General features: G+C 35.3%; 1 protein-coding gene across 9 annotated transcripts in view; it reads right to left on the bottom strand.

Moving 5' to 3' along the window:
* Positions 1–13,923, bottom strand: part of LOC139962235 (uncharacterized) — a 150,336-nt gene that overhangs the window by 49,579 nt on the left and 86,834 nt on the right. Inside the window, exon 1 of one of the 9 annotated variants that reach the window (XM_071962271.1) lies at positions 3,804–3,874. The exons of the other annotated variants lie outside the window; for them this stretch is intronic. Within the exon in view, the coding sequence (XP_071818372.1) occupies positions 3,804–3,859 (56 nt within the window). The 5' untranslated portion in view covers positions 3,860–3,874. Of the gene's footprint in view, positions 1–3,803; positions 3,875–13,923 lie in introns of those variants that run through there. 9 annotated transcript variants of the gene reach the window in all.

The raw sequence follows: 13,923 nt of genomic DNA, 5'->3' as shown, positions 1-13,923 counted from the left end.
CTCCTGTCCTTCAAGATAGGTCATACTTGTTACCTGTTATTTCAGCCCCTGAGGGCTGTATTTACAGGAATCGTTAATTCCCTGGTGACATCACAAAAAGCAAAAGGTCAGAGAAAGTTATCACCCAGTAACCCCTAAAAGAAAATTTGTCCATATGATTCTCTGTAAAGTGGCATAGTTTTGTGATGTCATGTGACTCCAATCCCCCCCCCCTCCTTTTTTTTTCTTTCTTTTTTACAATTTGTTGGCATTACATCTATAATTTTCTGTATCCTTAGGGTTTGAAAATTATGGGTACATTTTCGTCAACAAATTCCCAGCCAAAGAGAGATCAGAATATTCTAATCTTTTGAGCCAAGAAACCTGCCAAGTTCATGGATCTGCAAGAAGGTGGAACAGAATGACAGATTAAGAAAATCAGCAGTATGTGGTAGTGCCAAGTCTGGGAGCAAATCTTGAGGAGGGGGGGGGGGGTAATGAAGATGTGAGGAAAGGTGGGAGAGGAGGGTGTGAGGGACAAAGAGATTTATCTTAATAACAAGCCAGTTGTATAAATTGCAACATACATTGTGTAAACTACCAAATATCTGCTCAGCATGCTTGTTCAACTTTTGTTACAACATTTCCTTTACAGATTTAAAAATTTCAACTCCTTTTTTTAAGAGTCTTGTCTAATTTGAATATATTTGAATTTATAATATATTATATATCATTGACTTCATATAATATATTATATATCATTGATTATAGGCTAATAACTAGCTCTGGTACGTTTTTTGTTTTGTTTGAGGGAGGAGGGCTGGCAAAAGGGGAAACACCTCCTAGCATTTGATTGGGAGAATGCACAGGAGATATCAATGAAGTGAGCCATATATACATAGCATTTTCATGCTTTTAATATGTAAATTCAATCATGCGACTGCATCATGACGACTTTGCTCCCGCAATCCCTATCCTCTATGAGCAAAACATCCTTCTTTCGTACTTTCAAAATATATAAGCAGTCTCTTTAATTCCCAGAGGAAAGATTACAAATCATCTGGCATCCAGCTGGTCTTAAAAATGAAAATTATACTGATAATTACTCAAGCACACTGCTGAAAACAAGACCTTTGAAAGAAAGGACCCATTGAAATTTCAGCCACAACTGAAAATATTGTTACCTTTATGCATTCCATGCACACATGGCTATTAACAACACATTAAAGATAACAACCTAAACCAATCACCATTAAAAATATACATAACAATGATTCCATTTGTTTTCTGTGGCAGGACATGGTTGGAAAACATCAATATCGATATAAACCATAGGAAAGACCACTGCAGGACCGGAAACGGTGAGGTCGACATGTGTTCCTGCTTCCTCGACTATAAACAAAACTGACCTCAAAAACTGTACACTATGACACATCACAACACCATGCTGGGCCCATGCTGGGGCACAAATGACTCCAGTTTCAATTTTACCTAATAAGTCTTATATTCATGCAATCATTTGAAAAGTGAAATAGACTACAGGTGAGAAGTCAGCATTTTACTCTCCAAATCAAGTCGTCATTGGACAAAAAAAATATTTTCGTGGGAAAACGTCTCAGTTGATTAAGCAACTTCCCTGGCAGTCTGATATGTAACTGCAGCCATGCATTTTGTAAAAGGACGCATGTCCAGATATGAAACATGTAAGACATGTAAGACAAGACGAGTGATATCAATTTGCACAATATATATATATATATATATACATATATATATATATCTATATATCTATATATATATATATATATATATATATATATATATATATATATATCTATATATATATATATATATATATATATATGGTTAGAAGAAAACTGAAGATTAATTTGAAGATCTGAACAAAAATGGTCATTTCCAGAAAAATGGAAAGTTAGGAAAAAGAAAGATATTTAGTTCTCGTACTGTCTATGCATGGTTGATCCTATTACAGTGTATGTATAATGACAGAGTGATGCCATCTTGTATGTTCAAACAGGAAACATTGCATGTCTTAAAACAGATTGTGTATATAGTCTAGACAAGTATTATACATGTACAGACGATCTCAGAGTTCCATACGAAGCTGCTGCACATGAAAAGTTTCTAATGTAAACACAATTTCAATTTGATCCAGGTCAAATCAAATCAAAAGATTTCAATTAGGCATAGCAGAGACCAGGAAACATCAGAGTTTTTAATCTGATTAGTGTACAAATAAAGTGATCACTGAATGAAATGTAATCCCTGCTAGATAAATGATTTTTTTTGTATGTCTGTACTACAAACATTATATGTCACACTACACTGTATTACAAATGACATTGATTTACTGTACATATTGTTTCAGTGCAATTGAACAACATATCAGCTCTTGAGAAATCTAGTCTGTCTAAATAGCCTTGTTGAACTTTTACATTGAGGTCTACCACCATATCAAAGAAAGAGTAGCAGAAGGTCAAAGTTCACCTAATATTCAGAACCTACAATTATTTTACACCCTTTCTTACATTACATTACATTTACATAACATTCACATTATCACATTAATTTTAATGTCAAGGTGACAGAAAATACACTACAACTACGACGAACAAAAACAAAATATTTCCTTCGCATATATATTCTTCACGTATAAGAACATCTCTGACTTTCCTATAAATGTTTACAAATGGAAACTATGTTGACTAGATAATTGGTTGGGTGGGTGGGAATATTAACATATCAGCTTGTTATGATCTATTGCACAAACAAAAACAAACAAAACAAAAACAAAAAACAAACAAAGAACACATTGTTACATCTACCACAGGAGATGTATTTTATATCAATATACAGATGTATCTAACTAGAATGTGACCAAACTAGAAACCAGAAATGATATGTGCGGGTGAAAAAGAGATGAAATTCACAAATTCATAGAATTTGAACAGAAGGAGAAAAAAAAAAGTTTACCTTCTCTCACTTTCTATCCAACTTCTACACAATGAACAATCTCATTCCCATGGCAACAGAGGTAATTTAGACAATGCAGGTAAAAGCCTAGATCTTTCAAGGTCACAGTTTGACAACAGACACAAACAGGAATCTGCAAATCCCTAGATGACCAACAGAAAACCTCTATTGTTGTTTTGACCAGTGAGTTGAGCAACAGCCCACTGGAGAGATCTTGCATTTATACACCTCCCCTACTAATACTGCTTGGACTGTGTACTAAAAGACTGAATACATCTTTCACCTTTTCGAGGACCGACTGCCTCCTTTCAACAGAGGAAGGACAGCACTTAAAATTCCTCCATTCCTACTGAGAGTTGACATATAAATCCCTGACTGCAGTGTCCCTATAGTGCTTGTAATATATATAGTACATAAGCATAGACAACATGACGCACCATGTAGTGATCTGCACAGCTAATGCTCACGAGAGGATTACTCGATTTCACTGAATACATTAAAAACATATTCCCTCTGAATAGTTGACTGAAATGCAATAGTTGACTGAAATGCCAATATCACAACACATGATATATACCAAAGTTGCCTATAAGATGTCACCAGATTCAGTTACTGCTTTGTTATTTTGCTTTTCAAAACCACTTATACTTTTGTCATTGTACACCATAAGCCTATCAACTTTTGACCTACTCAACTGAAGCAACTTAATGTTTTGCAAAATAATTTGGCAAATTTAAGTCATCACAAAATGCCATCCATCATGTATTCTCCCTGACTGTTTTCTTTCTTCCAGAAGATACAATGACATGTCACATTATGATATTACCTACCTTTCAACTTGATGTATCCTGTAGGATATGTAGAAGCTAGGATACGAAATATACATCCATATAACAGAACTCTGCTATATCATCGTAGCTACAAAATTCTTACAAAAGAGACCTCCACGATCAGCAGAAAGACATTAACAACTTTGATACTTCAACTTTTGATATAAGAACTGGCCGAGAAAGTCAGCGAAGGTAAGGGAAAGACATCCTAACTGTGGCAACAATGTCAGACACACCCAATCAGCTAAATTAAGAAGCAATGTGACAAAATGTTGACACTATTAAGATTACCCTCCAGACAATGTAAGGGTTGCACTATCAGTAACAATAATCAACCCAATGAATGAAGACAAACTTTTTGAGTAACAAACTCTGCAATGACATGTATCATTTTTGCTGATGCATGTATATTATTGTGATTACAGCAAACGTCAGCAGTTCAAAACAAAAATTAAACTTACGTAGCATATGAATAAGTCCTTGAAAGATTGATATCAATTTAAAAGTGGTTTGTAAGATCATCCTTTTGTGCTGTCTTCTTCAAATTTAAAAGTCTTACTTGAAACCTTTAGGCTTCATTTTCAAGTAACGAGCATGTGACTTTTCTTTTAATTTACACAGATTCTGAACTGACTAGGATGATATCTTCTTTCCTTTTTAAATGTACGACAGAAAATTCCCTCAGTTTTAAAGCATAACCGGCCATGGATCTGTAACCAAGTTCTTCATGTTTCTCAGTACTGTAGTTATAAAATAAGGCAAGTTTACAAAACCTACTGATCACTAATTATTCATTTTAGTTATGAGGCTTTAATTGGTCGTTAGGTGTAATAGTGGTTTATGACATCACAGCATTTTACCTGGGGTAATGTATGTGAAGACACACGGGTGATCTAAAGATGTTCTTTCGACCACAAACCAAAAGTTAAAAAGTTGCATGATGTATTGATCTGAACTAGTTATTTTGTGATCATGGTGAATAGCAACATGTATAAGTATTCGTACATGTATGATTAATTTCCAATCTATCACTGACATCACAACTAATGTATGTCCCCCTTTAAACACCTATTTAATGTATAACAGGAAAATACCACTTAAAAGAACTGAAGATATGACAAGCTCTGCCACGACCCTCTCTTAATAAATCATTAAAAACTTTTTCCTCTAAGTATGACACAAGATACTATAAACGTAACTGACACATTTCAAAATGAAACAGAACTGACGTATATCAAAAATAAAACTCTTCAAAGCATTTGTGCTGTAAGAAGAGTATAAGTAATGAAGTACATACAGAATGACCAATCAATACAGTTTAGATATGTATATTGGGGGGGGGGGGGTATATTACGACATGTACCCGAAAGGATACATTACCTTCCGTTCTAATTATATGCATTAGCTATTTTCATACCGATGATGAGTGCCTTTGAAATTCTAACACGCTTTTTGTTGTAGCAGTCTTGATAATTGTATCTCCTTGTCTGTGAATATGTTTTATCCCACAAATTCTTCAGGTAAAAGCTTTACTGACCAGTTGACAGTCATAATCCATCCTCTCTCTCACTCTCTCTCAACCTCCCTCTCTCACTAAGAGGATGATCAGGCATGATCTCTCCATTTCTCAATCCCACCCCCAGTAAAGCAATCTGCTTCATTATCTCATTAGGCTCCGCTGTTGGGCTACAAGCTGCATCACCTTTCACTTTCGGCTAATTAATCCCATTTATTGATAGGATGGTGGTGATGGGGAGGCTTTCAAGTGTATACTAATTAACATTTTTGTAACCTGGTCACTCTGAAGGACTCTCTTAGCGCAAATCAATGCCTTGCGGGTAAAAACCGCCGCTTCTACATCAGGCCGAGGTACACGAAAGATGGACGCAGTGATGGAGATCAATTTGCATATCGGAGATGTAATTTTATCTACATGTCCAGTTCATGGAGGGTTCAATACTTAAGGATGAGCACAACTGACCATAGGATCTGTAATGCTTTTGTCAGAAAAGGAATTATATCTAGAAGTATGAACACAGATCAACAGATTACATTTACACTGGAAGCTCCATACAATTTTAAGGGATCGATACACATGAAACAAAGTGTGTGGGCAGTTGGTACATGGTCTGGCATGAAGGAGGAAAGGGGCAGGAGAGAGGTGTAGGGAAGGTGAAGGTGGTAGTCGGATCTGGTAATGCATGTCTTTGCTTCAGGCCACTAAAATCATATTTCTGATTTAAATAAGCAAATTAGAATATGAAGGTTTTAAAAATGAACATAAACATTAAAGATATCAGAAGAAAACAAACCATAGTAATTAAGATGCTGCGTTAAAGGAGAATTGATGCTTTTTCATTCTATCACAAGATTTAAGTTTGAGAAATCTGTTGGTACAGTACGTGTATACAGTGTGTACTGCAACAGCTGGTGTTAGCAACAAACACTGCAGTGTAAATTACAATGTAGTTACATACACTGTACATTGCAAAATGGTGTCGCAGTGGTTTGAGTGACATTCTACACGTATGGCATAGAAAATAATGAAAAAAAAAATATACACTGTTTGTATAGTACATTGAAGGAAGTGAGAGAGAGAGAGCTTAAAAACTAATTTCAATTTAGGTTAACTATACACTGTGAGTATTGAAAAACTATAGTTAAAATCACCATAGCGACCTGATGTTTGATCTTCTAGCATGATCAGTTAGTTTTTGACTTTGAAGATGAATCTGCTAGATCAAACAATGTCAGGATTCCTGATAAGTAGAAAAAATATTACTTGTATTTTCACTGTATAGTAATGACCATTAAAAAAAAACAGTACAGATTTTAGTGCTGTCTGAATACCATTGGGGATTCCCCTGTTGATTCCAATCTACTACTAATGAGGTTTCTTTTCACCATGTTTTTCTTTGTGGTTTGATATTTTGCCAGATACAACAGTATAGTTTTATTTCTGGTCTGTTTCTAATTAATAACTGCACCTCCTCCATAATTATCTTAACAGATATTGAATTTGAAGTAAGCTTACAACATATATGTATACATATATACTGTATATATAGATATATATGATATTAATATATAGATATGATGTTTACATGCATGCATCACATATAATCAGTGCTAATTGTACTGTACCTTTTCATACTTGGTAACAACAAAATATGGAATGTGTTGAACATTAGCTCTACAGTATGTGGCCAAATGTTGCCCAATCAATTTGGCAAGCTCTTAATCAACATTAGCATGAATTTGAATGTTTAGAGCTACAAGATTACTTTCGTTATATTCATTAGATAAAAACCTGAGGTAACACATATGCATTGTCAATATCAGCCTTAATTTTACTTCAGAAGAGTATATTGTTTACTAGTTATCAAGATTTTGCTGGAAAATGCATTCATTGCTATAAACATTACTGCTGATGCTACATGCGCCATGTATGGGACTGCAGATAAGTCTGCTCACCTTTTGCATGAGGAAACCTGTCAGGATATGACATACCTGTTTATTAGAACCACTTGGAATCTAATTACAAAGAAATCTTCCAAAGAAATACAAAATTCTCATACCTTGTTCTTTACCTTAGTGAGGCCTCCCCTCCCCCACTCTCTCACTGTATGATTCCAAATACACTGACTACAATTTATTTAAATACCATGGAAGAATTAGCGAGATATATAATCCAGATAAAGGACAATATCACAGCCAGTTGGCATTTGATGACCTATTACAGATCTAGCTTCTTGTACTTTTCAAAGAAGGTGAGACGTTTCTATGAATCAGCAAGAAAGTACAGAGTTCCAATGGAATTTGCCAGCTGTTTGGGGGGATTTTCCTTACATGTTCTCCCTTAAAATTAAGAAACAGGAGTTTTTAACTACATATTCCTTCATAGTTTCAAATTACATTTTCATTCAGGGTTAAATCATTGAACTACAATTTTTGAATTTCTGTATCTGAAATGAAAGCAAAATGTCCAGAAGCAGATCGCCACATATGATTTAAATGCACGATAACAGAGATTCCTTCTTTTTTATATGACCCTATTTAAATATGTTTTGAAGGTCATAAAAGAATTCTACTTAAGCCATTTCATCTACACCGCACATTGTGGTGGTACGAAAAAGTGTCATTGTTGATACACAAAGTTTCCAGTAATTTGTCATATATAAACTTAACCTGGTTAATACTCCCCCTGTGCATCTATCCAAAGAATACTATTCTAGATTATATATGTTTAATATTACATGAAAATATTAAAAAAATAGATTGCTTACCCAAATTCGAAGAATCATAAATACCCCTTGTTTTATCACCGTTCAACGCAATCCCTATCATATTAAGCTCAAGTGGTCCTCCTCATGCATAAAAAAGCTTAATTGTTTACATTTATTAGACTGTCCGAGGTAACTATATTTTGATTTGATTACTGTATCAAGGATGCAGATAGATATTTCCATGGGAAAGTTTATTTCCGTGTGTTTATTCAATATTTAAAGGAATAGAGTCTATTAAATTACACAAGTGTTGCAAGATTGGTCAAATTGGTAATTTTTTACTTCCTCCTCCAGATACAGGGATTCAATACCACAACCACATGTGGGTAAATCAAACCTGCACTCTGGGTACGGAGAATTAGACGGAAAGGATGGATGCATTGTATCGTTACATTATGGACGTTATTTACATTCTTATTCTGATTCTAATGAACATGTTAATAATTTAAGTGGAATCTTTCTTGACTTCTTGGAACATGCAAGAATGTTGCCTTTTGATCCAGCTGATCAGCCAAACTTCAACGACCAAACAAACAACCAACCAATCCATCAATACACGACAATTATTGGAAGTCAAAATCTGTGGCTATATAAGGTGCTGAAGTAAAATGAAAGGGACAGTAAAAAGTTCCTCTAGAGAAAATGGGGGAGGGGGGTCTTTCAGGAGAATGTTCAATTTTACATAATGACTTTTCTTGATATTCTGGCTGTCTTTTCCATATCTTTGGAGCATGGACATTAAAATCTCGTCACCATAGATCGCAGGAAAAACAATGAGTTGTAGCGGAGCATTTCAGAGCCATGTCGGGCTCCGCAGACAATTATGTCAACTGTTTTTTTAAGTCTGGATTTTGCCTTGGCCAAGGGGCTATACTGATCCCTCCCCACCCCCTCTTTGTCAGGTCTGAGTTCTGGGCTTATTCCTCCTTCCACCACCATTTCACCTACCCTAGCTGCCATCATCTATCTATACCCTGCCATCTCCTTCATACTTTATATTATTTAAACCAAAAGAATCATAGCTAATTATACTAAAAGTATATATTGAAGACTGTTCATGTACACCTTCTAAAGATTATCTGCATGGCCTGATAGTTCACACTGAAACAATTAGCGTTCAATGCTAATTACCCTCTTGTGCAGAAGGGTACCGATTCATCTACTTCGCTGACGAGAAACTACAGAGAATTTCCAGTAAAACTGTGTTTTAATTTAAAACTAACTTTTAGATATATTGAAATATTGCTAAAACTTATAAAGGCAGGCCCCTCTAATATCATTATCTCATATCTCTTCTCATATATCCATAGTCTGACGTTCAGCTTCAATGACAGCATAGCACCAAAGTCTACCGGGATCATTCACCCAATATCACAGCACAGACAAAATAAATAACATTATATCTTCATTAAAGCAACACGCTAGGTCCACATTAAAAAGAATATGAACACAGAGGAAATTTAAACACAAGAGGTTGATGTTACTGTAAATTTTTAAGCTGGGATACATAAATGATTTGGTAACATTGAATTTTCTATCTGCTGGCTAATGTCTGCAGGGTTTTAACATCAATTTTTACTATAAGACAAAACTAATAAATTGATCTAAAACACCTGTACGTTTGTCATTATACTTTCCTTTCAAAGCCTACATGAACCACTTTAAACAGATCTAACTACATTGTCAAGGAAAAAGTTTGCACAACGGAATCCTTGACAAACTTTCTCACGCAATATCCTTCTATAAAATAAACATTCGCATAAAATGGCTGGCCATTATTCTTATGAGCCAACATTTCTTAATTCATAGCATATGCATGATTCTGATCGCTGTTTATGTGCATGAGCAGACGACACACATGTGCCATTAGTACACACAATAAGAGCTAACACAATTGACTGGCATACCTTAGGACCAACGTAAGGCTAGCCCTTACGTTGGTCCAACCGGCAGCTAACCAATTGATGGAAATGATTTGACTTTACAAACCAGAGTTCTACTTTTCTCACAAGTTCCACCAGTTGATAAATGATCTTTAATGAACAGGTCTGATAGGATGTGAGAGTCAGGGACAAGGGGGTGTCTAGGGGTCAATTTGGGGACCCACGGAAGGGGATATATGAAGATTGCCACAAAGTGGTACTTGTGATATAGTTGTCCCTGGGGTCCGATCTGGCTCTTGCTGCATGTGTTTATGAAGACATATCCTCTGTGCATCATTAAAGAGACTGTAGTGTACTGTAGATGTTAAATGGGGGTACTGCATGGTGATACCAAAACTGAATTACAACAATTTGCAAAAGCTAGTTGCTAGTTTGTTATTCTGTCAGCTCAGGGAATTTGTCAATTGTTGAGTTGGTCAGCAACTTTTCAATTAAAACAAACAGTGAACACTTGATCCTAACCCTGCCACTGTTTCGTAGACGATGTATGTATACCTAGATAGCATAGCATACATAGTTTACATATAGGAATCGGGGCTAAAGCTTCCTGCAGTACAAGACCCTAAATATTGAGGCTAAATACCATATTATTGTGCAATATCGGATTCAGGAAGAACTTTCACAAACTTTTATAGAGCAGTCACAGGATATGGATCTTGGCATAAATTTTGATCAGTGGAACTGGCAAATGTCAGATGTCAATACAAAGTAATGAAATTAATGTAATCAAATTAACTGCGCTCATCACGTGCTATTGTGTGCCTTGATAGAATTACTGTCAAGTCACTCACTAGAACAGGAAGTCCTGTACAAACATTTCTTTCTTTAAATTCTTTCTTTCTATTCAGACTAGCCATTTCATTTAAATATGTTTTAAGGGTTAAATATATTTTAGGGTCAAGTAGGGTTTAAGAGGCAGCCACAAAGCAAGAAGACTTCTAAATTGTATCTTAAGAAAATACAGGTGGCTTTTTGATAAAAGACCTTGATCTTTGTCCAACCCTCATTATTCCGAACAAAAGTAAAATATATGCTTACCACATGCACACACAAGGCTAAAACTTCAGTATGGTGATCTAGTTTGTTGATGCTGTGTGTCCTTTTAAATCCCTCATTTCAATATTCTTAAGCTTCCTAAGTACTCTCTACAGGTAAATAGTCTTAGTCACCAGTACAGTAAATCCACACTCCACTTGGTACAGTATACAATAAGCTATTGTGTGTTAATCTTTCAAAGGACAACACTACCAAGAAAGAGGAAAATCTGCTTTAACACACAACACAGTCTTATGCAATACAAAAAAAAAGCTGCTTATATTAACATACAGTCCTTACTTTAATACTTGGGCAATAAAAAGAAAGTTTTAGTTTGTTTTTGTTTTTCACTTTCCACTGCAGAACTGAAATCACTGTGTCGACACACTACCTATAATCTCAGGAATCGTGCATTGACACCAACATATAGAGTGCAAGTTTTCAGAAACTCGTTTGTATACAGAGTATCTATTTTTATTCAACATGACACTTTGAATGACTTGATTTGATGTAATTTGTATAGTTTCCACAATTTTTATTCCCTAATTGGGTTACTGTTTCCTAACTTTTATACATTTTATGAATGCACATAACATTTTATTTAATTTATTTATTATACTCACCACTTTCCTATTTATGAACTGTATTTTATGCAATTTATACTGGAATAAACGAAACGAAACGAAAATGCTTTCCACTTTGAGACAGTTTAATGGTTCTGTACATGAAACTCATGCATGATAACAAAATACAATTATTGGCCCTGAAATGTAAAAGAAATAATGAAAGAAAAGGTTTTTTGTCACAAATACAGACTGCAATTAAGGCAGAAAGATTGATGGTCCCTTCCGCAATATCTGTGAAAATAACAGGTTAAACTGGTTCGGGTCAGTCTGGTGTCACTATATTAACATTTGGAACATTTCAATCTGATCAAAGCCTTTAAATGTATCGTGGAAATATTCATATCAAATGAAATACTTAAATCGATAATGGGGCTAAAGAGCTTTTGCTGCTGCTGCCCCTTCTCTGTGGAACAGCCTTCCAGAACATGTAAAACACAGTCCATCTCTTGCTTTTTTTAAATGCTCTCTCAAGACTCATCTAAAGAAAAATGTTTTATTAATTGTTCAATGTTGCCCATATTTGCTTGCATTTTTGTCTTGTACTATGTTTACTGTTTTTTGTTTTGCTGTTGCACTGTTTGTGTCACTGTGCCATGAGCTTTTCCTTTTGATGGATACCGGCGCATTATAAATGTCTATTATTATTATTATTATTGTGTGGTAACCCAGCCCATAAACTGTTGCAATGCATGATGGTACTATGACTGACAGCTCCATTTCTACTGTATCTATCATACTAAATGTGATGAGATCTTGGAAACAGTGGTGCATTATACCTTTAGAAGCACACATCTGTATACAATGGAAAATAACCAATCAAATAATTCAAAATATGAAGGAAAAAATTCAGGAAATGAACAACTTTAAGGCTTCCATTTTACCTACAGTAGTGTGGAATTCACTGTGTGCTTTTGTAATGAAATATCTAATTCACAATTCACTTGTACCACATTCACTATGTATGTAAAGTACCACAATTAAAAACATACGTGAGAGATTCATAAATAATGATCCGAATGTTACAGTAGATTAGCATTTTATCTGGAGAAAATTTACATTAAAGGAGGCACAATAAGGTTTAGTTTTAATACTTTAACTCTAGCTCCCAAAACTGCACATGTTATCAGCCTACAGATATAGGCATTGATGCATCTAATATATACACTGTTCTTTAAAATTTACATATATTTGACACTTCAATAAAAGAACCTACCTTAATGTAGGCCACCCACTGACCCCTTGAATGGTAATTTATGTCAAGTACATTACAACAGAGGGTCAAATTCCTGGTAGAATGATCAATCCATGTAAATTTCATACAGTCCGAACGAAATTAAACGAGCTCGTTTAGTACTATAGGAAGCTGGTGTGATCGAGTGACAGTGTGTGATATATCGGCCTTAGGCAACAGAACAGACACCGTATTATTGCAAAGAATGTAATTTATTGAAAATTAGAAACCATCAAATACCATCAAAGACTGATGACAACATTTCAGAGACAAAAAAATTAAGTTAATTCCATCATGTCCAATTTCAGCGAGCAAGCAAACTTTTTCGATGAAATTACCTTCACAAACAAAGCTCCTGACATTCGTGAACACACAAGATTGTATCAAGTCCATCTAAATGAGATGAGCCCAACAGCTGCTATTATTCTAATTTCAACAGAGTTCATAAAAGCTGCCAACTGAAAATCTCACCAAACCCCCCGGACCTTACCAGATCGCCCCCCTGACCTTTATGGGGAATATCGAAGAGTTTCCTGTAGTATTTCTGTCCGCAGATAAAAATATCTCCCAGCGTGAAGCTGAATTCATTAGACAATGACAAGGATCAGTTGCACACGGGTAAATATCATTGCACCTGTACAGATAAACTGTGCAGTCGGCAATGAAACTAATCAACAAACATGGCAGGTTAATGAACCCACAGTATAAAACCCATTTGATGACAGAATACAGACGGCACCTGACTTAGCAACGGTAGCACCGAGCTAAGTCGGTAGCTCTGCTCTGCGAAATTCGTCTGAGTAATTCGCTGTATGTGTGAAGTATGGAAAATAAACACCACATGAACATTATAATAATGACACTGGGACAGCCATGACGGATATAAATTGGTGACAGGGAGCCGACTGTATACTTTATATCATGAGTCTGGTGGCAGGTGCATTGACTTAACATGGGAGTAACATTGCATGATGTTTCAAAGAGGATTATTAATTAAGT

The sequence above is a fragment of the Apostichopus japonicus genome, chromosome 20 (genome assembly GCF_037975245.1).
Source record: "Apostichopus japonicus isolate 1M-3 chromosome 20, ASM3797524v1, whole genome shotgun sequence".
NCBI classification, from domain to species: Eukaryota; Metazoa; Echinodermata; class Holothuroidea; order Aspidochirotida; family Stichopodidae; genus Apostichopus; species Apostichopus japonicus.
This window is presented reverse-complemented; position numbering and strand designations above follow the sequence as displayed.